Source organism: Nuphar pumila, chromosome 4, assembly GCF_984573655.1.
Source record: "Nuphar pumila chromosome 4, dmNupPumi1.hap1.1, whole genome shotgun sequence".
In the NCBI taxonomy this organism is placed as follows: domain Eukaryota; kingdom Viridiplantae; phylum Streptophyta; class Magnoliopsida; order Nymphaeales; family Nymphaeaceae; genus Nuphar; species Nuphar pumila.
Window position 1 is genome coordinate 24340648 of NC_143252.1, and position 27416 is coordinate 24368063.

General features: G+C 38.4%; 1 protein-coding gene across 3 annotated transcripts in view; it reads right to left on the bottom strand.

Moving 5' to 3' along the window:
* Window positions 1–1863: 1863 nt before the first annotated feature.
* The window catches only part of LOC149839670 (phototropin-1-like), a 117914-nt gene continuing 92361 nt past the window's right edge, over window positions 1864–27416 (bottom strand). For 2 of the 3 annotated variants that reach the window (XM_090002734.1, XM_090002735.1), the window contains 4 exons: window positions 6932–6983; window positions 2915–3027; window positions 2531–2671; window positions 1864–2271 (listed from right to left, as the gene is read on the bottom strand). In XM_090002734.1, the coding sequence (XP_089858860.1) occupies window positions 2158–2271; window positions 2531–2671; window positions 2915–3027; window positions 6932–6983 (420 nt within the window). In that variant the 3' untranslated portion in view covers window positions 1864–2157. The remainder of the gene's footprint in view (window positions 2272–2530; window positions 2672–2914; window positions 3028–6931; window positions 6984–27416) is intronic. The other variant, XR_016431340.1, reaches the window with a different exon arrangement.

The window sequence follows — 27416 nt, forward strand, 5'->3', positions numbered from 1 at the left end:
TACCATGTTTCTTCCATTCAGTCAAAAAAACCGAAATCACTAAAAAAGGGAGCATCAATCAGTGTAACATATGGATGGGATCCATGTGAACTGGATCCAGTTTTGTAGCACATAAAAAAAGGATCTGCTTCGAGTAGGATCCTGGGTTCTCGGGTAGTAACTGGACTTTAATTTTATAAATGGAAAAAGAACCAAAGCATGCTCAGACGAAGTGTTCAGTTAGTCCTGTTATCCAACTCCAATAGAAAAACCAGATGCACTGTAAGATTTATGAACGGGGTACAGTGGGAAACAACCAAAATCCAGGTCAGGGTCCAATTAGTTCCATTCATTAGCCTGAGTTCTAATCCAATTAAGAATTCAATGGTCCAAAGAAGTCGGCACTCTTTGCATCTAATGGATATGCTGAGAGGCTAGCTCAGATTCATTGAGTCTTTTTAAGTTGGGCTTGCATAAGAAAACCAGCCTTTTGACTGGTCTATTTTCTAGCCAATAATATATTAAAGCCAAATTGATGCATCCAATAGCAGTCACTAGTTAAGTATAAAAAAATGGAAAATGATCGTACTGCCCTTGCAAAAATGGCATGCTTCCCCAAATGCTTACGAATTTGACAAAATCCTCCGCAGGACCAAAATTTTGATTTTTGACTTATTTAAGATATTTTTGCCCTTTTACAAATATAACACGAGATTTGCAACTCATAATTATGATAAATGTTTCCAACATGTGTGAATCTCTTTTTACTAAAAAATAAATAAATAAATAAATAAATAATAGAGGACATTCACAAATAGAGTACAACCTTAGCAAAATGTCCCAAGAATGTGTGAACCTCTAAGTTAAATCGGTGACATTCGCAAATAAAGTACAACCACAACTCATGGTTGTGAATGTCCCAAAATGTGTGAATCTCCTTTTCTTGAAATCACATAAGGGGCAAAAGTAGGACATTTGCAAATGTGTGAAAACATTCGCATGCAAAAGTCAAGACGTTGAAAAACGTAGAAGTATTTAGTTAAAGGAGTTACCAAATGGTATCGCAGATTTTGGGGACATTCATAACCATGAATGGTGAAGGTCGCACTCTATATGCTAATGTCTCCTCTATTTTAGTTAGATTGCAAATGTCCTCCATTTATGTTTTTTTATTTTTTTTAAGTAAAAAAAGATTCTCACATGTCAAGGACATTCATAATTGAGTTGTGAACATCATATATTTGTGAAAGGGCAAAAAATGTCTTAAAAAAGTCAAGAATCAAAATTTTGGATATAGGGTAAATTTCAGCAAATTGTGAGGCTTTTCTAAAAAGGCGCCATTTTGTAAGGACGTGATTATTTTCCATAAAAAATAGCTTGATACCACAGATACCGACAACTCTTGGTGCATAATGGGATGCCCAAGCTAGAACGGTGGTTTCTCTCCATTATCAAAAAAGTAAATAATTAAGAAAGAATGAAAAAAACACTGAAGCAAGTAATTGTAAAATGGGAAAATTCACCTTGCTGCAGTATGGTTATATTCGTTCGTCAAGTGACTTGGTGATGTTTGACTTGGAACATGCAATTCCATGGACTCATGGTTCAGTCAGTCTTGGTCATGTCTTTAGCGACCAAACTTCTTTATAAAAACTGGGACAACTGTAGCCCAGGTCACGTACTGGTGTAAGGCTTCACTCACAAAATTACTAGGCTTAGTGCAATACTAAGTTGACTTTGGCACACACACACAGAGAGAGAGAGAGAGAGAGAGAGAGATCTTGGCAGATGCACAAATTAAATCATTCGGTTCTGTAAGGGGCTTCTATGGCTCACTGTAACCAGTGTGCAGGTTAGGCATTGGGTGAGTCCTAATTGAGACAATTTCTTTCCAAAACTCGAAACTTTCAACCGATAGAAGAGAATATTACACAAATGTTATCGAAGAATGTAACAAAAGAACACCATGAACACCATTTTAATATATGAAAACCTATCAATGCCAATCCATGTACACTGATGGCGCGTGTATTAATTTCCAGTTCTGAATTTGCCCAAACAGCCGTAGTCGTTCCAACCAGTGAAATTAGACACGGTGACTAAAAAAAGGTCGTAAATGAAAAGAAATGATGGAGATAGAACAAGTTCATATGGTAACAGCCTTCCTGTGCAAACCTTTCAGAAGACATTTGTTTGGAGGTCCAGCATTGCATCACTCTCTTTTGAGTCGGGAGCTTTGAATTCTTTTTCAGCTTCTGTTCCTCGGAGAGGTGCAACTAGTTGAGGAGGTTTCTGCAATTTTAATCAAATCATGGTAGCATGTAAAATTTGACGAATGCCACACAGATGATCAAAGTGACAGAATTTTGCAAATAAATCATATATATGCTTAATAACTTTTGAGAGACAGAGAAAGCAGTCCATAACTGTGTGATGACCCAAAGAGGGATGACCAACCAAAAGTCTTTTTGCATAAAACCTCCACGAATCTATAGAAATGCAATAGATCACAGAACATAATTCTGAAATTAATCAGGGTTGAGAATCTAACCGTGCATCTGACAAGAGCCCAATTGATGCCACGAAAGAATGGATGTTGCTTAATTTCATTAGCTCCTTCACTTGAGCCCAATCTATGTTGTGGATCGCGACTCAGCAAACTATATATTAATTGCCTCACAGTGAGGCTTACCTGCATGAATGTTAAACCTTGTAAATAAAGCGATGCCTTTGTAGCAAAATGTGTGCATTTCAACAATAGGATAGTTCTTTTTTATCCTAACAAATCACATTTGGCATTTTACAAGTAAAGAACATTGGTTGAAGTGGAATTCCCAACTCCTAATGTATGACAACGAAACAGATAGCATGACTAAATTGGTCGAGAAGTGTAGGCTTTAAACTTCATAAGGCGGATTCATTAAAGGCTACCCACCTGAATACTAACAGGAAACTTAAGACCCTTCTGAAGAATATTAGTGAATGTCTTTTGCCTTGTCTTTCCCCTGAATGGTGTATATCCGTAGAGCATTTCATACAAAAGAATGCCTAGAAAAGAGGAAATTTAAGATCAACAAGACGGAAGTGTTTATACAACAAAAAAAAAAATCCAGCATATAAAAGGAATCAGTGTCATTTGAACGAAACAACTCTCTTCAGCCTTTCAATCTTGAGAATAGAAACGCCTGAGAGACCTTTTTACTTTTGCTGAGAGATTTATGTTCAGAAGTTACCACAATTTGGCAATATCAATTAACTAAAATTTTTAAGAGAAGTTGCTTCTAAAATATTTTTCCAAGTCAGGAATGAGTTGATATGCAATTTCACCTGACTTCAGGTTCAAGTTCCAGACTTGGTGGTTTCTCACCGAGGTGGTATCCCATGTTGTAAGCGGGTCCTGTGCTAAGCTGAAGGCCCAGGTTCGAATTCCTCCCCCACATGGGGCTTAAGAGATATCTGGTAGAGGTCTGCCTAACACCAGCTTGCCATTAAAAAAATTAAATGGTTGCTATTTCTCAATCCTCATCAACGTGAACCAGCCGAGCAATCAATTTCCGTACGGATGCTTTCACAAACAACCCTTTCCCCCTTCGGACGTGCACTACCACAAATTAAAGACGAGAACCAATTCAAGTGACTGGATTGATGGACAGTTCAGTGAGCTGCCTGAGCTGAGTGTCAAGTTAGGTTGCATTGATTATCATATTTGGGTCAAATAAGTTATTATCCTACCAACCTAAATGTTGACAGACCTAAACGGTTGACAGCCAACTGTGGGTTAATTGGTCCACTTCAGGAGGTTGCTTTTGGAAATCTCATATCATGGTGGATCTGCATTGGCTGAGGCAGTCAAGAGGAAGCAAGAAGTGATTAAGTCCATCTCATGGAATCTCAAACAACAACAACTACGCCTTCATCCCAAAACAATTGGGGTCGGCGATATGAACCAAAAAAAAAAATCATTCTGGGTCTTCCACATGAATCCTTCTCCTCCAACCATTTTTATCCAATGTCATGTCCTTGATGAGGTTCAAAGCATTCATATCCTTTCCTATCATCTCCATCCAAGTCTTCTTAAGCCTACCCGACCTCTTTTAACTAATATATTTTTCCATTTCTCTATCCTTCTAACTGGAGCATCATTAGGCCTTCACCGAATATGTTCAAACCACCGTAAACGATTCTCTCTCATCTTATTTTCAATGGATGCAACGCCTACCTTCTTACGTATCTCCTCATTTCGAATATTATCTTTTATTGTATTTCTACACATCCATCTAAGCATACCCATCTCAGTTACACTCATTTTTTGAATATGATGTCTTTTGGCAGCCCAACATTCCGTATCATATAGTAAAGCGGGCCTAATTGTCGTCCTATAAAACTTTTCCTTCAACCGCAATGGCATTCTACGATCGCACAACACTCCAGTTGCACTTTTTCATTTCATCCACCCAACCTTTATCCTATGATTTACATCTCCATCAATTTCTCCATACTTTTGAATGATAGATCCCAAATATTTGAAACAGTCATCCACCGGTATTTCTTGCTCACCAAGCTTCACTATACTCCCATCACTACTTCGTTGCTTACTAAACCGACATTCAATATATTCTGTCTTACTCTTACTCAACTTAAAATCTCTTGCTTCCAATGTCTGTCTCCATAATTCTAACTTAGCATTAACCCCAACTCTAGACTCATCAATCAAAACAATATCAGCAAACAACATACATCACGACACATTTTCTTGAATTGATCTCGTAAGCTCATCCATCACTATAGCAAATAGGAAAGGGCTTAATGCAGATCCTTGATGTAATCCAACCGTTATAGGAAAATTGGTTGTCACCCCTCCACAAGTGCGGACATTGGTTACTACTCCTTCGTACATATCTTTAATTATACTAATGTACTTGAGAGAAATACCTTTCTTCGTCATTGCCCACCAGAGAACATCCCTAGGTACTCTATCGTATGCCTTCTCCAAATCAATAAAAACCATATGCAAATATTTGTTCCTCTCTCTATATCTCTCAATAAGTTGTCTAAGAAGATGTATAGCTTCCATAGTTGATCTTCCAAGCATAAAACCAAATTGATTCTCCGATATCATGACAACCTTCCTCAACCTATACTCAGTCACCCTCTCCCAAAGTTTCATAGTATGACTCATGAGTTTTATACCAAGATAGTTTGTCCAATCTTGTATATCACCCTTATTCTTATATAGAGGCACCAAAGTACTCTTCCTCCGCTCATTAGGCATCTTATTTGTCCGCCAAATCTTGTTAAAAAGATTTGTCAATCATTCTAAACCTTTCTCACCCAAGCATTTTCAAGCCTCGATAGGTATACCATCTGAGCCAACTGCCCTTCTTGATCTCATGGAATCTCATTTTCAAAAATTTCTCAGCAAGGAAAATCTCACGAGATTTTATAACTCTTTTAGAGCGTTTATTGATGGCACTGGGGAGAAACTTTTGGTTTTTGTGTGGGCTCCACGCACACCAGCAAACACACGATTACTTCCCTTTTTTGAGCAGTTGAGGGAGAAGTAACCAATAAAAAAAGGGGGAGGGGGAAGCTGCATGGCTCCCCACACAACTTTTTCTCCCTCCAAAAATTATCTCCCCGGGAGTTGTTTTTCGGTACCATCAATCACGCCCTTAAGGAAAACTCGAAAAATCTCAATAGGTTTAAAAATTAACACACAAAATATAAAAGTATTTGAAATATAAAAAAGTAGATTAACTTCGAAATATATTGGAAAAATGCAATGCATTACTTTTATTGCAATCTTTCTTGGACTTCAGACCTTGTGAATTCATTGTGACAAGATCAGAATAAATTCAAATTATTGCCAATATTTTTCAATATTATCTCTGCCACAAGGCTACAGGAACTCATAATTTTAGCTTTCAATGTTAGTATTCATCTAAGCTTTATGTGAAGCTTTTAAAAGTGCAGTTGGACTTGAGGAAGAAGCAGCTTCAATGTCATCCTGTCTTAATGGTAAATGCCAAGGCATTACTAGGACCGAAAAATATAATTTCTAGGCCTCAATTTACAAATCCTAACCACTAGACAGCCAAAAGAGATGCATCTATTGCTGGAGATGAGGGTACTCGGTCATTTATCCTTTATCCTTCAAAGATATATGATATAAAAAATTCACTATTACTGCCATTTGCATGTTGAGTAGCATTTTTATCCGGTGGAAGATAGAACTTAACTGTTTAGCAGTATATAGCACTCAAAAATATTCTATGGTATACATTATCTGCACATTTTCCTATTCTGTTTAGTCAGCCAATGTATTGATTAATCACTCCACTAGTTGATTTCAAAATGAAAGGACATATTGTTCCTTATTCCCCACATAGCCTGCTTTTCTGAAGTGAACTTCCTATCCTTCTCCAAGGATGACATATATTATTTTCAATGTGGAAAATACTCTATGATACAACAAATAACAGAAAAACGTAAATTTGAGATAAGTTACTCTTAATTGAGAAAGAGCTAGCAGGTATTTACTCCCTTCTTGTATTACTCTTTTCTGTGTTGATTATTGAGGTGAAATCAGATCAATTTACTCCCTTGTATTTGTTTAGATGCAGGTATTTAGCCCATTTAATCAACATGACTCAGAAATTATACCCTTCTAATCTCTAGTCTAGCATCAGTTATCACAATAAAGGGTACTGACATTGAAGTATCAAAATGTCAATGCTCAAGACTTGTTTAATAATCAATGCTTGTAAGAATTTGCACAAAGCACTTCAACAATGATTAGATTTTCATACAGCAGCTAATAGCTATCCAGTGAAAAATTCATTTCTAAAGTTTGCAAAGAGTAACTGCAATATTCTTAAATTTAAATAAGAAAGAAAATCCAATATCACAGGACTTAGTAATCATCTATTTTACAATAGAATTACAGTATTACCAAGAGCCCACCAGTCAACTGCACTAGTATGCCCAGCTCCAGTTATAATTTCCTGAAAAATAAGTTTGACGTCTGGCTTAAAAAGTATCAATATCACAAGCATGATGAGATTGGAGAAAAAGAGAATGATCAAGACAAACATGCTCACACACCACAAACATGAAAACAGACATGCTCACAAAAGACAAATCTTGTCTTTATTTAATTTTTTATAAGAAACTTTAGACATTATATATCAAAATATAGGCATTCTCATAATGTCTCCTATATATGCAACATTTCATTTTGACTGGATTTCTCAAACAAACAAAGAAAACCACAAAACATCATGATATCATCAAAACAACATTTTGGTCCGGAATTTGCAAAAACAAAATTCTTGAAACATCATGATGTTATCAAAACATGTAAAAAATTGGAACTTCTAGATATCATTATCATAAATGTTCCTAATATGTTGATCATCGATTGATATATGGAAAAATATTCGTTCTTGTTTTTGTGAGTTTTTTTTCAACTTCCATAATTTTGTTATAAAAAATTTCAGGAAAAAAGAATGATAGCACAGTGTCAATAAATACTATATTATATTCAGCCATAATAAGCATTTTTAAATTAATATTATATTATATTCATCCATAAGAAGTATTTCTATCTTACAATCACATGCATATGAAATTTAAAATTAACCAATCTCTTTTAATGTCAATTTTCTCAGCTAAATCTACAAATGAGTTTATACCATAGTCACCTATATCGTTCAAGATAATTTCTCAAAGATTTTCAAAAACTGTTTTTTTCGGGAAAATCTTGAGAAAATATTGGGAGATTTAAAAATACAAAAATATAAAAAAACAATAAGAAAGATAAGAAAACAATAGGTGTTGTATCAATTTTTCTTGCAAAAATATAAGGAAATAAGTTTGGAAACTATGTTATCATGACACGGCAAAACAAGCCACATACCCATGTCGACACAGCCCGACAGGCGTACTGGTACCAGGTGCAACATGGGTACGTGGGCCTGTGGGTAGGGATAGCAGTGGACCAAGGCGGGGTGGGGGACAAGGTCTCTACCCCTATCCCATCTCAAAATTTTGCCCTCCATCCCTGCACGGGTTTTGATTTCACCTCCATCCCCAGTCCAAATAGGGCGAATCGAGGCCCCGTTTCTCCAGCCCTTTCACCGTTGTTGCCTTCCACCGTTAGAGGAAGGAGAGGAGAGAAATGGGAGCTTGTGCAGCTCGTTAGAGGAATGAGAGGAAGGAAAGAGAAGAGATTCGAGAAAGAGTTTTATGTTAGGTTTAGGAATATATACTATGCCACATAGGTGTGGATGCGGATGCGGGTACGGATGTAGATGTAGATGTAGGGATGCGGCACTTTAAAAAAACTTGGGTGTGAGGGTGTGGGGAGAGTATATATATATATATATATATATATATATATATATATATATATATATATATACATATATATATATATATATATATATAATTTTTAACAGTTTTAAGTTAACACTACGTGTATGTGTGTGCATTTATGTATTTATATATATAATATAGATCAAAATGGACTTGATTAGGGTTAACTTAAATCTACTTTTGGATAGAAATGGTACTTAGTGTGGTTGACTTCACCTAACACAAATGAAGTTGTGTCCAAGTGTCACACCCACCTTGGAACGGGTGCGGTGCCTTGTTAGAAGAGTCTGTGTTACATATGTAGAAGATGGCCTGGACCCTAGAGATAGAGAAGAGAGAGAGAGAGAAGAGAGAGAGAGAGAGGAGAGAGAGAGAGACGGCTGCAAAGAAAACCTCAGAACTCATAATTTAGATTAGGTCCTCTCTCTATGTTAAATAGAGAGAGGCTTAAAGACCTAATTACAATACAGCCCCATTATAAAGAACTAAATTACAAAAAGCACCTTAAAGAAAGATAACTCTACTTAAAACCACCTATTCTCAACACTCCCCCTCAAGCTGGAGCATAGATATCGATCATGCTCAGCTTGTCACAGCATTTTGAAAAATTTGGTCTGGCAAGAGGTTTTGTGAACATATCTGCAACTTGGTCTTCCGACTTTAGATATTGGGTAGTGATATGACCCGCTTGAACCATATCCCTTACATAGTGGCAATCAACCTCAATGTGCTTTGTTCTCTCATGAAATACAGGATTGTTCGCTATATATGTTGCAGCTTTGTTATCGCACATCATGGTCATGGGAGAAGAAACCTTCACCTGGAGATCAAGAAGAACAGTACGAACCCACATCAATTCAACAGCTGTTTGGGCCATAGCCCGATATTCTGATTCTGCACTAGACCTAGAAACCACATTTTGCTTCTTACTTCTCCTAGAGATTAAGTTGTCTACCAGGAACACACAAAATCCTGTGGTAGATTTTCTATCTACTACAGATCCTGCATAGTCAGCATCAGAATAGGCCACTATATCCAGAGGTCCACCTTTCTTGAACAATAACCCCTTACCAGGAGAAGATTTTAGATATCTGAGAATCATAATAGCTGCATTCCAGTGTACCTCAGTAGGTTTGTCCATAAACTGACTGACTTTACTCACTGCTAAAGCAATATCTGGCCTGGTCACAGTTACATACAGTAGTTTCCCAACTAGGGAGCGATAGCTTTTGCTATCAACCAGTTTTGACCCTTCTTCAAACAACTGAACTTTATGATCCATGGGAATATTTGCTGGTTTAGCTCCCAACATTCCTGTTTCCTTTAATAAGTCAAGAACATACTTTCGTTGAGACAAAACCATCCCTTCACGGCTCCTGGCAACTTCTATACCCAGAAAATACCTGAGTGAACCAAGGTCTTTTGTAACAAAGTGTTTGTGAAGATGAGCCTTTGTGGCTTCAATAGCTTTCACATCATCACCTGTAAGAATGATGTCATCCACATATACCACCATAACAACTATGCCAGAGCTAGTTTTCTTTATGAATAATGTATGATCTGCTGCTGACCTATTAAAGCCAAAACCTGACATTACTTCAAACAACTTCTGAAACCATGCACGAGGACTATGTTTCAAGCCATAAATTGCCTTTTTCAATCTACACACCTTCTGACACTCCCCCTCAACCTCGTATCCTGGAGGTTGTTGCATGTAAACAGTTTCAGATAGGTCCCCATATAGAAATGCATTTTTCACATCTAATTGAGACAGGCTCCAACCATGCTGCACAACTACTGAGAGAACAAGACGAATGGTACCCATTCGTGCAACAGGAGAAAAAGTTTCAAAGAAATCAATACCATATGTCTGAGTATACCCTTTGGCTACTAATCTGGCCTTGTACCGTTCAATGGAACCATCAGATTTGTACTTTATCGTATATACCCATTTGCATCCAACAATGTCAGCATCTGCAGGGGAATCAACTAGGTCCCAAGTATGCTGAGATATTAAGGCATCCATTTCTTCTTGCATAGCCCTCTTCCAGTGAGTATGAATCTCGGCCTGCTGATAGTTCCGAGGAATAACTTCAACAGATAAAGCTGAAATAAAAGATTTCATCTGATTTCCAATTCTGGCTTCAGAGACAAAACGAGACATGGGATATAAAGTACATTGTCGTGTCCCCTTTCGTAGAGCAATCGGCCTGTTATCATCATCATGAAGATCATTATTGTCAATAGAACTTACCTCAGGGGAAGAAGATGGAGGCACTTGCGGAGGTGGATCTCTACACACATATACCAATGGAGGATTATGAAATCTGGAAGAGGATGAAGTGTGGTTCGGAAATGAGGGCACGGATTCCAAGGGAAAAGGGGGTATAGGTAATGGGCAAGACTCAGCTGGATCAACCTGCAGCGGGGAACCAGTATTAGAGTAATATGGAGTGGATTCCAAGAAAGACACATCCGCACTGACATACTCTCGGCGAGAAGTAGGATCATAACATCGATATCCCTTTTGATTTTTGGGATAACCTATAAATATGCACTTTGTAGCTTGAGCAGCTAATTTATCACGGTCAGGGCCAAGTTTGTGTACAAAGCAAACACATCCAAACACTTTGGGCGAGAGGGAGAAAAGAGGGGTATTTGGTTTTAGGATATGAATTGGAATTTGATCACCCACAGAAGAGGAAGGCATGCGGTTGATCAGATAGCAAGCAGTTGTAATTGCATCTCCCCAGTATAACGCAGGAACATTTGATTGGATCATAATGGTCCTGGCAATATCAAGTAGGTGACGATGTTTTCGCTCAGCCACCCCATTTTGTTGAGATGAATAGGCACAGGAAGTTTGGGGTTGGATGCCACTATCATGGTAAAATTGCAACAGACTTTTTGATTTAAACTCGAGAGCATTATCAGTGCGAACAATCTTGACACTCGATTCAAACTGAGTCTTTATTTCAAGAATTAAAGATTTGATAATATTTGGAACATCAGATCGTTCCTTTATTAAAAACACCCATGATAACTTAGAGAAATCATCAACAATAACTAGATAGTATCGACACTGAGTCCTAGTAGGAATCTTACTAGGACCCCATACATCTGCATGAAGAAGTTCAAAGACTTTATTACTAGACTGACTCTGACTCGAAGGGAACGAACTTCGATGATGCTTGCCCAGCTGACATGCTTCACACTGAAATGATGTGGTGGAGGGAATCTGAGGAAAGACCGAACGAAGCTTTGACAATGAAGGATGACCAAGACGACGATGCCACTGAACAGGACTAAATGAATGGTCCACTGCAGCATGCACAGTACCCATTGGATGATGTAAGTAGTAGATTCCATTTTCTTCATAGCCTCCACCAATCTTCTTCCCCGTCAGCAAATCCTGAAAATGACAACCCATTGGATCAAATATTACTCTACAGTTTTGTTCTTTTACAAGACAACTCACAGAAAGTAAACTCTAAGGAAATTTTGGGGCATGAAGAGCATTTTTCAACTGTAATGAGGAGGATATAGAAATATTTCCCTGACCAACAACCGGGGAGGTACTCCCATCGGCTAATGAGACTCCAAGCTGAGCCTTAATATCCTTCAGATCTGAAAAAACAAGTGAATTTCCACACAAATGTCTGGATGCACCAGAATCAATAATCCACTTACTGTCAGTCGGATGAAGAAGATTTCCGGTTGAATAGGCAACACCAGCAACAGGAGAGGTAGAGCTCAAAGGACGAAGAGCTATCAGCTCATCATATTCAGCACGACTGAGGGTTATACTACTGTCACTTGCAGAAAGATTGTCTTGTGCCTTTGTTGCCTCGAGAGAAGTAGTATTGGCTCTAGGAGCATATGACTTTGATGAAGATGAGGTTGGTCGGCCATGCTTATCCCAGCAACGATCTTCTAAATGTCCAGATTTTCCACAGAATGTACATTGAAGCTTTTCTCTGCCTCCCACACCTCGGCCGCGACCTCGTCCTCTGATGTTCTGAAGATTTCCACGTTCATAACCAGATGAGACAACTAAGGCAGAAGACTGAGTCACAGGCTGAGAATGTGGAAGAGATATAGCAAGTCTGCTTAGACGGTTATATGCCTCAGCAAGAGTAGGCACATCCGACACAGTCAACATTTGGACTTTTGCAACAGAAAATTCTGAAGATAAACCTGTAAGAAACCTAGCAACCATAGTTTGTTCTTGATGATCCTTTTGTTTCGAACAGAGAGGTCTGTGAGCATTAAGTCTTTCAAAAGCAGCTTTTACGGAGGCATAGTACTGGGCCAAGGTTTGATCTCCCTGCTGTAAATTGTATATTTCCTGTTCGACTTGTAGGATACGACTCACATTAGTTTCTTGTGAGTATGTATCTCGAAGATTGTCTCACATCTGTTTGGCGGTATTATAATAAATTAAACCATCTGCAATATGGGGTTCGACACTATTCATAATCCATGACATGACTAATGTCATTATCTTCATCCCAGGTAACATATTTTCCCACCTTTTCAGTGGGTCCATCTTCTAACAAGATATGTTTTCTACGATGTCCAGATACCGACATCATAAATGTTCTGGACCACCTGGCATAGTTAGTTTCATTTAACCTTACAGACGAGCCGTACGAAAAGGGATTGGCAAATGCCTTATATTCTCCCATATGTTCCAATTTTGAATCACCTTTCGAAGTTTCAGCCATACTGCAGGTAAAAACTGGACAGTCTCCACACTAACCAAAAAAAAAAACCCGCGTGTTACACCCACACGCCAACTGATATTCCAACCAGCAGTTGTTCACTTACGAACAACAATAAAAAAAAACCCCCACTACAGTAGTGAGCAGCAGCCCACAAGCAGACAGATAATTCAGCACTTTAGTGATTCACAGCTAACACGACTTCTGCATATGCAGAAAAAATTTTCCATAACAGGGGCAGCTCCCCAGGCATATACAGTTTGACAATACGTCATTAATTTTTTTCGAGCAACACCACTAAGAGTTGGATTGCTGGAGAGAAACAAAAATAAGCAGGAAGTCACGACCTGAACTCACAACATTTTCAGTGCAAAGAGTACAGGCACCAATCAAACTCCACACAGCCACGATATCAAGATACACAAAGCAGGGCCCCAACCATATGTAGAATCACCAACAGTAATCAGACTCCCAACAGCAACTATAGCAATATCTCACAACATGTTCAGTGTATACTATACCAACAACAATCAACTCCCAACAGGTAGCCACGAAACCGAGACAGTAGGTAGTCATGAAACGATAAAACAAGAAGCTGCGAACTCACAGCAAGCATCCACGACCAACTGCGTGATCAGATCTGTCAACAGATCCAGAAAAAAAAAATTTCATCACTGACCTGATTAGGTATTTTTCCTTTTACTCATTAGATCTGTTGACAGATCTGGTGGCCTTAATCACGATCTGATTAGGTATTGAATCACGATCACGATGGCCTCCACGATCGATCGAGCCTTGATCAGACTCGATCACGCTCCCTCGTCACGGTCAATCACGCTCCCACGATCACGCTCCCACGATCACGCTCGATCACGCTCCCACGGTCGGTACAGCTTTGATACCATGTAGAAGATGGCCTGGACCCTAGAGATAGAGAAGAGAGAGAGAGAGGAGAGAGAGAGAGACGGCTGCAAAGAAAACCTCAGAACTCATAATTTAGATTAGGGCCTCTCTCTATGTTAAATAGAGAGAGGCTTAAAGACCTAATTACAATACAGCCCCATTATAAAGAACTAAATTACAAAAAGCACCTTAAAGAAAGATAACTCTACTTAAAACCACCTATTCTCAACAACATAGAATATATATATATATAGGATTTTATAATATGTATAAGGGTATAATAGTAATTTATTTAATGAGGATCGGGGATGGGGTGGGGCTGGGCTGGGCTGGGCGAGGGCAATAGGAAGTTCATCCCCGGCTCCATCCCCACACAGGTTTTGACTTTAACCTCCATTCCCCGTTTCATGTCCTCCATCCCCGATCCAAATAGGGCGGGGCCCCGTTTCCCCCCGGTCCACTGCCATCCCTACCTATGGGTTGGGTCGGGTCCAACTAAGACCCAACCCAAAACCCACACTCTCATTTTTTTTCTATCAAACCTCCTCCTTCCCACCCTCAACAAGAGGGGAGAAGAAGAAGAGAGAGAGAGAGAGAGAGAGAGAGAGAGAGAGAGAGAGAGAGAGGCCTCCAGCGAGCGATTGAGGTTTCCAGCGAGGGGAAAGAGGAAAGAATGAGAGAGAGAGAGGTACCTACCTTCTTCGTCTTCTTCTTCACCTCCTTGTTCTCCTTCTTCATACCCAGAGAGAGATGGTGGGCGTCATCTTCGTCTTCTCCTCGTTCTCCTTCGTGGAGAGAGAGAGAGAGAGATGGTGGGGAAGGGGGTTACGAGGTACCCCTTTTCCTTTATATAAAAAAACTTTTTGTTCCCCCTCCTTTTTTTTTATAATTACATATATAGACCTTATTTTCATTCCCTCCCCTTTTTTTCAAAAATTACATACATACCTTTTTTTAATTCTTAATATAGACCTTAATATGGATCCACATATGATCCAGACCCAAACCTTACATGTCTCCGTACCCTCATTTTCTAAAATTGTTGTGTTGTACAATCCGTACCCGTATCCATACCCAGGTGACAAAGTTTGAAAAGTATTTAAAATACAAAACACTACAAAATAATGATTACATATCAAAATAAGCATTTTTTTCAAAAATATTGCAAAAATATCATGATAAAATTGCAATATTTTTGTTTTTGGTGATATTTTGAAAATATTGCGACATTTTGCCCATATTATTGGCTTACTTGTTTTTGCTGATATTATCATGATATTTTCAAAATATCACCGATATCAATGACACTGGTTTATAAATAGGACTAGTAAATATGGTTCCCCTTAGGTCATGTGGCATCAGCAATTTTATTCTTTAAAGCTAGATTATGTATGCAAATAAAATTATGTTTTGTGATTTTTATCAAGTTATTATTATATGTCTCATTTTATAGTGGACATCTTCATGAAGGTAGGGTGCAGGGGACTTTTCAGAATAACATAGAAAGTGCAGAGAGAGCCTCAACTCAAGGAAGTGTGGAGAGAGTGCAACAGTGATGCATTTTCCATTTTCAACTTGGTGTCTTTCTATGTGAATTTACCACATATGAGAGGTACGGTCTCTTTGCTTCATTCTTTCATAAAACATTACTCAGTAATAGTGAACGAGTGGAATAACTGCTTGTCTTCCTAGCCATGTGAACCCTCTCTTCGTCTTCTATCCTCCATCTTCACTGTCATCCTCTTCTCCCATTTATCTCTTATATTATGTATTCATAAAAACAAAAAATTAGGTCACAAAGCACTAGGGTTTTTAGAAATCCATGCTATTGTAGCATAAGCACTACTATTTTTAGAAATCCATGCTACTGTAGTGTCTCCATGATTGGAAGGCCCTTGAGAGGGACTACTCAATATATGCTTTGTATATGATGACCAATGCCCTTGAAGGAATATTCATGTTTGTTCAACTTCTATTTTACATGCCAGGTACTTTTGTATTATGGTAAGGCATATAAGCAGAACATCGAAACAAATGACCACAACTTCTTTGTCATTACCCATACACCTATAAATTATTGTAAACCAAAGCTCCAATTGACCTAGCTCCAACTATTGGATGTTCTGCAAAATTATCTACTCATCTCTTCTATCCCAAACATATATATAGAGAGTAAACCACACATAGGGAAAATATTGGCTACCCTAATGTACAGCACCCTATAGTAGAAACCACCCGTTCAAATTTTCTTTGTTTTTTTGTGAATTAATCCCTACTGATGTGGTCTATATGATTTGCTAAGTCAAAACATGTTTTAGATAGTCCGATCATGTTGTATAAGCAGATTTTCTAAGAGCTACAAAATCCAACAGTCTATATGCTCAAATTTCAACCTTAAGAAAATCACATGTTTACTTCAAAACCTCCCAATCCAAAGCTCATTTCCTAGTAATTGACCAAATAAAGCTCGTACCAATGAGATTCAGCTACAGTATTGTACTCTAGAGTATAGACAATATATATATATATATATATATATGTATATTAGCATTATTTATCACTGCTATGTACTGATAAATTGGATTAATTCTTAAAGCCTCTCATATTTGATTTCCACCATTTACCAACCATTATTGCTAGCATAACATCAATTTCTTATATGCTAATGTAGCCTAAAAATTATAGTTTTTGGGTCGAATGAGATAGCTGGATGGTTATGTTAGTTTTGGATCATGGATCCGACCCGCACCACATTCCAAGGATCCATCTTGGGATGCGTGGGCGGTGGCATGTTTGTAATTAGTTTTTACTTCTTGTGTAATGTCATACTATGTACAACACTTATAAATATTAAGTAAAAGAGGGAAAACCCTATTGCCACCAACACCTCTCTTCTCTCTCTTCTCTCTTTAACTCATCTCTAACCCTTGCATGTGGATATTTCTGACATGGTATCAGAGCACAGGCGCGGAAATCAATCATCTAGAAGGCCTCTAAAGACCAACACGTGCTGCTAAAGAACGTAGGTTTATTTTCTGTCCCTTCTTCCTTAATCAGTTTTGCTTCTTTCCTCCTTTTTCTTATAAATCTTTCACGTCATTCCAGTTTTTCTTTTTTTTGGTTCTTCTCATTCTCAATATTTCTGGTACGCACGTCTTAACATCTTGTTTCAGTATGCCGAGTTTTTGTTTTCTCCCCAAAATATTTCTGATTCTTTCCCTTTTTCTGGTTCGCACGTTACTATTTTTTGTGTAACGTGTGTGCTGATATCTTTTTCAGCACACAGCAGCATTGCTGCTTCCTTTTCTCTGTGTAACGTGTGTGCTGATATAATTTTAAGCACACAACAACATTGTTGTATCTTTTTCTCTGTGTAACGTGTGTGCTGGTATCATTTTCAGCACACAGCAGCATTGTTGTTTTCCTCTTTCTCTGAATAACGTGTGTGTTGATATTATTTTCAGCACACATCATTGTTGTCTCCTCTTCAATACACTGTTAGAACAATTTTGGCTTCTCATTCTTCATATAATTCATGGATTCCAAGTTGAACCCTAGTTTTCTTACTCACCTCATGACCCACAAGTTATCTCATGACAACTACTTACTTTGGAAACATCAGATTGTGCCCTTTATTCGCAGTCATGGTCTTTATGGGCATCTAGATGGGCGATCACCCGCCCCACCTACACATATCATGCAAGAAATAACAAGTGAAGATGGGAAGGTGAGTCAACTTCGAACCACCAATCTTGCTTATGACATATGGGTACAACGGGATCAGACATTAGATGCTTACATAAATTCCACACTTTCTGATCGTGTTTTACAAACTATTTCTGATAATCAATCTGTTGCCGAGTTGTGGAATGGACTAGCTCATTCCTTTTCTCAGGTTTCTGAATCTCGGGCTTCGCAACTCAAGTGGCAATTCCAATCCATGCGAAAAGGAAACAAATCTATTACAAAGTTCATGGGGGATGTCAGGGTTATTACAAATCAGTTAGCTGCCATTGGAAGTCCTGTATCAGATAAGGACATGGTACAACAGGTATTGGGTAGCCTTGGACCTGAATATCGCATGTTTTGCACAGCACTCCAGGTTGTCTCAGTTCTTCCATGTTTTGATGATCTTCAATCTAAGCTTTTGCAATATGAGGTCAGTTTAAATCAGGAACACGTGTCAGATGATACACATCCTGTGATGATGGCACATACGCCTATTCAAACAGGAGCCTTATTTACTCCTCCTCGTCCAAATGGAACAACTATAAACAAAGGAGGATTACTAACTACACCAGCTGGAGGAGGCCTTGGCTCAGGCAGTGTACCACGAGGGGGACGTGTTCCTACTTGTTTTCTATGCAACAAGCAGGGACATGTTAAAGCAAATTGTTGGTACAATCCTCAGAACCGGAACAAAACAGGGAGGCCAGGGCAGAGGGCAACTCAGACGTTTGCACGCACTCCTCAGAGACAGGTTCTTCCACAGGACGTACAAAATATCCTTATGACTACTTTCAATCAGATGAACTTGCATCAAAATGATGATGGTATATGGTATATTGATTCAGGGGCAGCAGCACATGTTACTTCTGATGCAGGTAAATTTTCTCACTTGACTCCTTACACTGGAAATGGCACTATAGTCATAGGAGATGGATCTTGTAATGAAAAGAGGCGGAAGCACCAATAGAGCAAGTGTCACTCTTTAAGAGTGACCACTAGAGCCAAGAACACAAACACCGAATGTGCACACACAAAAACTCTCAAATATGGAAATGACTTAAAGTCATAAGTTGGATATTATTGAAGAAAGGAAGAGAGGGGTATAAAACCCATACATAAGAAGGAGAACACCTCCTCTATTTATAGAGGAGGGAGGCACTAAAGAAGAGACTACAAGGGGGCTCCCTTGTAGTCGTTGGGGCCCCAACGACTACAAGAGTGGGGCCCCTTGTGGTCATCCTAAAGAAAGAAAATAAAAAAACAAAAAAGGAAAAAGTAAAAAAAGAAAAAAGAAAAGATGAAAAGGAAAAATAAAAAGGTACATTGACAGAATTACAAAAATACCCCTATCGGGTATTTTAATAGAATAGAATATGTATATATATACATATATGTATATATATACTTATATATATACGGATGTATATATATATATAAGTATATGTATATATATATATATATATATATATATATATTTTAACACGCCCCCTCAAACTTTACGGGGAGAAGACCGAAAGTTTGCTAAGGAGAAACATGAATCGTGGAGTTGGGAGCACCTTGGTAAAGAAGTCAGCTAGTTGATGCTCTGAAGTAACATATGGTAATGAGATAGTCCCTCTGAGGTATTCCTCTCGAACATAATGGCAGTCCATTTCAATATGCTTGGTCCGCTCATGAAAGGTGTGATTACTAGCAATGTAAATCGCACTTTTGTTGTCACAGCAGAGCTTGGTGGGAGTGGAAATGGGGACGCCCATGTCAGCAAGGAGACTCCTGAGCCATACGATTTCCATAGTTGTCATTGCCATGGCTCGATATTCAGCTTCAGTGGATGACAGTGAAACCTTCTGCTGCTTCTTGCATCTCCACGAAATGAGGGATTCACCTAAAAAAATACAAAGACCTGTTATTGAGATACGATCATTGGGATTTCCTCCCCAGTCAGCATCAGTAAAAGCAGTTAAGTCAAGAGAGGAGGAAGAGGATAAGAAGAGTCCCTTTGATATAGTATTTTTGATATATCTGACAATTCTCAATACGGCTGCCATATGAACCGAAGTAGGTGCATGCTGAAACTGGCTTACTGCATGAACCGCATGAGCTATGTCTGGACGTGTGATGGATAAATAGTTGAGAGATCCGATTAATTGATGGTAGGGGGTTGGATCCTCAAGAAGAACACAATCTTCAAGTCTCAGTTTTGCATTAATGACTTCGGGAGTCTCAACTTTCTTTTCATCAGATATTCCTGATTTGGCACAAATTTCTGCAGCTAGTTTCATCTGAGATAAGATGTATCCTCGCGGGGAATAAGTCACTTCAATCCCTAAAAAGTATCTCAAATAACCAAGGTCAAACATATCAAAAGTTTCTTTTAACATGGACTTTACATCATTTACTCCCTTTTTGTCATTCCCAGTAATGATCATATCATCAACATACAGCAGAAGCATAATAATGGAGTCACCTGTCCTTTTAACAAAAAGAGCAGTGTCAGTATAACAAGAAGAAAATCCTAAATTTATTAATACGTTACTAAATCTATCATACCAAGCTTTAGGTGCTTGCTTAAGACCATATAAAGCCTTTTTTAATTTCAAAAATTTTCCATTTAAATCCATACCTGGAGGCGGTTCCATATACACTTCTTCATTTAAATTACCATTCAAAAAGGCATTTTTGACATCAAGTTGAAAGATTGGCCATTTTTTAACTGCGGCTATAGCAACAAGAGCTCGAACACTAGTCATTCGAGCAACGGGGGCGAAGGTTTCATCATAATCTACCCCATACTCTTGGGCATATCCCTTGGCTACCAACCTAGCCTTATATCTTTCCAATGAACCATCACTCTTAGTTTTTACTTTAAAAACCCATCTACATCCAATGGGTTTCTTGCCATTGGGAGGATCAATGATTTCCCAAGTTTGTGCCTTTTTAAGAGCATTAAGTTCAAGTTGCATAGCTTCATTCCAATGAGCATATTGCTTAGCATCATTGTAATGAGATGGTTCATGAAAAGAGTGAAGAGCAAGTAGGCATGCTCGAAAGTTAGGCGAAAAAGAATCATAAGAAACAAATCTATTTGGTATTTTGGAAATCCGATTTGATCTTCTTTGAGAAGTCTCTTCGATGGACTCATTTTGGGAAAAATTTTCAAAGGCACAAGGAGGATTCCTTTCATTCCTTCTAGAGTAGACTTAATTTGTCTTGAAACATTTTCTTCTAAGGTTTGATCATCGCTTGGATGTTCAACAAGATCTTCACTAAGGGATTCATTAGTATCAATATGATCATCTATATTGTTTTCTTTAGGCAATAAGTCAAATAAGAATGAATAATCAATATTTTCATTTGGTTGGTGCGAAAAACCACTTTCCTCTTCAAGGAATGTGACATCTTTAGAGATATAAAGCTTGTTTTTAAGTATGTCAAAACATCGATACCCTTTTTGTTTTTCGCCATATCCCAAAAAAATACATTCAATAGCCCTAGGGGAAAGTTTATCATTCTTGTGAGTTAAAACAAAACATTTACATCAAAAAATTCTTAGTCTTTTATAATCGGGAGACATATTGTAAAGTTTTTCAAATGGAGAAAGATTTTTTAAAGAGGACGAAGGAGTTCTATTGATAAGATATGTAGAGGTTAGAACCGCTTCGGCCCAAAAGGATTTTGGAATGTTTCTTGAGATTAATAACGTTCTTGTAGTCTCTATTATGTGCCTATGTTTTCTTTCCGCAAGTCCATTTTGTTGTGGAGTGTTGGGGCAAGAACGTTGGTAGAAAATTCCATTTTTTTCAAATAGTTTTGAAAATCATTGGATATATATTCGCCTCCCGAATCGGATCTAAGAATAGATAGATTTCCCAAAAATTGGTTTTTGACCATTGCATGAAATTCTTTAAAGAAAGAGAAAACTTCGGATTTGCGACTTAGGAAATAAATCCACGTGAATCGAGTAAAATCATCAATAAATACCACATAATACGAAAAACCTTCTTTAGACAAAATAGGGGAAGGTCCCCACACATCGGAATGAATAAGTTCAAATGGCCGAGTGGTAAAGTAACTTCTTTGTGGAAATGGAATAGCTTTAGATTTCCCAAAAATGCAATCTTTACAAGTCATGTGATTGTCTTTACAAGTATTGTTCAAAAACAGGAAAAGAGACATTTTTACAAAATTTGGATGGCCAAGTCTCTCATGCCATATTCCAATACTTTTGTCTTTTACAAGATTGCACGATAGCTTAGATGGAAGAGTCAAAAAATCCATAAAGTAGAGGTCACCCCTTCTCTGGCCTTGCCCAATCAGCTTCCCAAATTGGAGATCCTGCGCGGTGCAATCCTTAGGTGAGAAAGAGACTTGGCATCCATGATCGGTGATTTGAGATACGGAAAAAAGATTTAAATTTATTTTAGGAACGATTCTTACTTTGGGAACAAAAAAGTTTTTAAAATCAAGTGATCCAATACTTTCAATTTTTAGTGATGTACCATCGGCCGTTGACACACAAGAAGATATAGGTTTGGAAAAAATATTTGAAAGAGAATTTTTATGAGATGTCATATGAAAAGAAGCATCGGAGTCTAGTATCCACATACCTGGAGGAGATGAAGAGTAGGCAATGACGGCCCCGGATGTTGAAGGAGAAGTCTTGAGAAGATGTTGGAGAACTTCAGAGATGTGATTTAAAGTTTCTTTGATATCTCCTTCTTTGGTAGTTTCTTCCTTCTTCGGAGAAGTTTCCCCAACCGCGGCAACCTTTCCTTTGAGTTTTGGACAAGCCGGTCTAATGTGATCCGGTTCATTACAATAATGGCATATTATTCCCCTTCTAGGCCCATTATTATTTTTGTTAAAATGGGGAGATCTATAGGCTTTAACATTTGATCCGAGCCTAGTAACGGCCAAAACTTCATCACTCTTGATGCTTAAGCCAAGTCGAGTTTCTTCTTGACATATCTCGGCGAGGGCATCTTCAATAGGTAAGGCTTTGCTTCTATGAAGAAGAGATGCCCTTACTTGTTCAAACTCCGGGCGAAGACCATGAAGAAATTGAAAGAAATGTTCTTTTTCAATTTGTTCCCTCCTTAATTCAATATCTTCCGGAGCCACCCACTTAGGCTCAAGAAGAGCAAGTTCATCCCAAAGGGGAGTTAAAGAGCTAAAATAGTCCCGGACACTCATGTCCATTTGTTTGGTGGAACGGATTTTTTCTTGACAAAAAAATTGTCGAGCAAGATCCTTTTGGGTATACATACCCTTAAGGAAAAACCAAGCCTCATTGGCCCTTCTAAATTTGGCTATATTAGCACAATTTTTAAGGTCAACATTGTTCATAAACCATGCCAAGATTTTGGCATGGTTACTTTCCCAATCCTCAATTTTGGATTGATGATCATTAATAGCTTTGATGCGCTCATCGCCATCTAAAGCCTTTTCAACTTCATTTTCGATCTTGGTGAGAACAAGAGAGGGTTCGGGAGTAGTTCCCATAACAAAACCCCAAAGTTTCTTACCTCTAAGATGATTTTCCATAGCGGAGGCCCACATGAGATAGTTGGACCCATTTAGCTTAAAAGAAAGCTCCACTTTAGAGTCACGTTCCATCGGCACCAACAAGTCCTTCCTTTCTTCAAAAAAGAATGAGTCACACGTTGCAAAGAAGAGGCCAATCACCAACCGAGCTCTGATACCATGTAATGAAAAGAGGCGGAAGCACCAATAGAGCAAGTGTCACTCTTTAAGAGTGACCACTAGAGCCAAGAACACAAACACCGAATGTGCACACACAAAAACTCTCAAATATGGAAATGACTTAAAGTCATAAGTTGGATATTATTGAAGAAAGGAAGAGAGGGGTATAAAACCCATACATAAGAAGGAGAACACCTCCTCTATTTATAGAGGAGGGAGGCACTAAAGAAGAGACTACAAGGGGGCTCCCTTGTAGTCGTTGGGAGCTCCAACGGTCAGAAATCTGACCGTTGGGGCCCCAACGACTACAAGAGTGGGGCCCCTTGTGGTCATCCTAAAGAAAGAAAATAAAAAAACAAAAAAGGAAAAAGTAAAAAAGGAAAAAAGAAAAGATAAAAAGGAAAAATAAAAAGGTACATTGACAAAATTACAAGAATACCCCTATCGGGTATTTTAATAGAATAGAATATGTATATATATACATATATGTATATATATACTTATATATATACGGATGTATATATATATAAGTATATGTATATATATATATTTTAACAGATCTCACCACCCCATCTCTCACACCGGAAATGTCTCCATTTCTTTGCCTGAATCTCAATTACCCTTGTCAAATGTCTTACTCACACCTGCTATTCAAAAGAATATTCTATCTGTGTCTAAATTAGTTGATGAAACAAATTCTTCCGTTGAATTTACTCCTTCTGTTTATCTTAAGGATCTTCACACCAAGAAGACGCTCGCTAAAGGTGAACGGCGCGGGAACATGTACGTCTTTGAAGAATCTAATGTGCCTTTGAAGACGTCGTCTTCCGTAGCCGTGGCTTCTTTAGCTCCTTCCTTTCCAACATTTTTGAGTCGATCCACAGATCATAGTTCTTCATCTAGAGTCTTGAAACTTAATAAGCCAGACTTATGGCATCTTCGTTTGGGTCATTGTAGTCAAGTTTTTCTTGACAAGTTGTCTGCTAAAGGTCTAATACCCGCAGTCAGTTTAAAGTCAAAATGTCCAAGTTGTCATTTATGCAAAAGTCATGTACTTCCTTTTCATAGTATCAATAAAAGAGCAACAAAACCTTTTGAGATTATATGCTCAGATGTTTGGGGTCCTGCGCCCACTGCCTCTCTTTCTGGATCTCGATACTATGTACTCTTTCTTGATTCTTACACTCGTTTTAGTTGGATTTACTTCATGAAAAACAAACATGAAGTTTTCAAGTTGTTCAAACAGTTTCATGCACTAGTCCAAAACCAATTCAATACCAATGTTGTATATTTCCAGTGTGATGGGGGGAGAATACATATCCCATGATTTTAGTGAATATTTGAAGGAGCATGGCATTACACGTAACATTTCTTGCCCTTATACCCCTCAACAAAATGGAGTAGCTGAGAGAAAACACAGACATATTGTTGAGACAGCCTTGAGCATGATGCACACTGTGGGTATTCCCTTCTCTCTTTGGACCGAGGCTTTCCATACAGCTGTTTATGTTATCAACAGGTTGCCCATGACCATCCTTGAAGATAATTCTCCATACTTTGTTCTTTATAATTGTCATCCATCATATGAAGAACTACATCCTTTTGGTTGTGTATGTTATGTTCACATTGATCATTCATTGAGAAATAAGTTTCAAGACAGAGTTGTACAGTGCAAGTTTCTTGGGTATGCAGATGAATATAAGGGATACAGGTGTTATGATCCTCATACAAGCAAGATTTGGGTATCTAGAAATGTTTTTTATGATGAAAATTTTGACACTCTGGGTTCGTTTTCCACAGATACACAGGACAGTTATGATCCTTGGCTCAGTGACTCACTTTTATATGACTCGTTGCCTTATGAGGATTCATCTTTATTGACAGACAATGAACCCTATGCTTTCGATGTGGAACCGCATATGGAAGACATTCCTCCTACAACAACATCCTCACGTTTTTCTGGTCTTGTTTATTCTCGTAGAGCCCATCCAGTCAATGATGAGACTCCTCTACGACGTTCCACTCGGATTAGACATCCTATAGATCGTTGGGTAAGTTATAACAATTTCTCTTTGGATTTTCAAACATTTCTAACCAGAGCGTCCAAAGAAACAGAACCTTCCTCTTTTCATGATGTTGTACATTCCCGTGCCTGGGTAGAGGCGATGAATGAGGAAATGGAAGCATTGCATGAATGCAATACATGGGAAATTGTACCAAGGCCAGATAACAAGAATGTTGTAGGGTCCAAATGGGCGTACAAGATCAAGCACAAACCGGATGGCAGTGTTGAGCGCTATAAAGCTCGTTTGGTCGCACGAGGTTTCACACAGCAGTATGGGCAGTACTACGATGAAACGTTCAGCCCAGTCGTAAAATTGGGCACCGTCAGAATTATCATTGCATTGGCATTACAACATGGATGGTCACTCAGTCAACTTGATGTTAAAAATGCCTTTTTGCATGGTGAACTAAAGGAAGAAGTTTACATGGAGCAGCCACCTGGTTATAGTATGCATGATTCATCCAATTGTGTATGTAAACTTCGACGCTCTCTTTATGGCTTGAAACAAGCTTCTCAATCTTGGTTTGAGAGTTTTTCCACGGAGATCCAGCATCATGGGTTCACTAAAAGTGTTCTAGATCATTCATTGTTCATATTCAAAAGTAATTCAGCTATTGTTTGGGTGCTTATATATGTTGATGACATCATTATTACCGGGAGTGATGAGGTTCACATATCTTGGGTTAAGTCTATGTTGATGGCTAAATTCAAGATGAAAGACTTGGGTCCTTTGCGATATTTTTTGGGTGTGGAAGTTGATAGTCGACATGAGACTATTACATTGAGCCAACATAAGTACACCATTGATATTTTACTTGCTACAGGGATGGAGAATTGTAAACCAATTAGAACACCTTGCCTTCTAAATCATAAGCTAAGTGCAAAAGAAGGCACTACTTATCATGATCCTACTTCGTATCGTCGAGTTGTAGGGATGTTACAATACTTAACATTCACTAGGCCTGACATAGCATACTCTGTCAATCAGGCTTCACAGTTTATGCATGCTCCTACAGATGTACATATGGAAGGAGTAAAAAGGATCCTTCGGTATTAAAGGGTACGATTGGAGATGGCTTGATGTACACCAAGGACACAGCTTATATGTCAGGGCATCGACTATTCACCTACACAGACGCGGACTGGGCGGGTGATCCTGACGAGCGAAGATCAGTTTCGGGGTATTGCATTCTTATCGGCAATAATATTGTAACATGGAGTAGCAAGAAGCAAAAGGCAGTGGCGCGATCTAGTACTGAAGCAGAATATCGTGCAATGGCAGTAGGAACAACCGATGTTACATGGGTGAGACATCTACTGCAAGAATTACAAGAACCAATCTCGTCCTCTATGCTTCTTTGCGATAATCAGTGTGCTATTAATATTGCCTTCAATCCCATCCTTCATTGTCGCACGAAGCATATCGAGATCGATCAACATTTTGTTAGGCAAAAGGTGGAAGAAAAAGAAATTGAACTTGCATATGTTCGGTCAGATATGCAAGCTGTTGACATCTTTACCAAGGGATTATCCACTCATCAGTTTTGGGCACTCAAAGGCAAGTTGAGCATGATGAAAAGACCATACTCAACTTGAGGGAGGCTGTTAGTTTTGGATCATGGATCCAACCCGCACCACATTCCAAGGATCCATCATGGGATGCGTAGGCGGTGGCATGTTTGTAATTAGTTTTTACTTCTTGTGTAATGTCATACTATATGTACAACACTTATAAATATTAAGTAAAAGAGGGAAAACCCTATTGCCGCCAACACCTCTCTTTTCTCTCTTCTCTCTTTACCTCATCTCTAACCCTTGCAGGTGGATATTTCTGACAGGTTAGGTTGCACAAACATAATCAAGGCGTCTCGGTTGGAATCCCATGGGGACAATCCTTTAGATTGACTATCAGAAAAAGAAGTGAAGCTCTCTGAAAG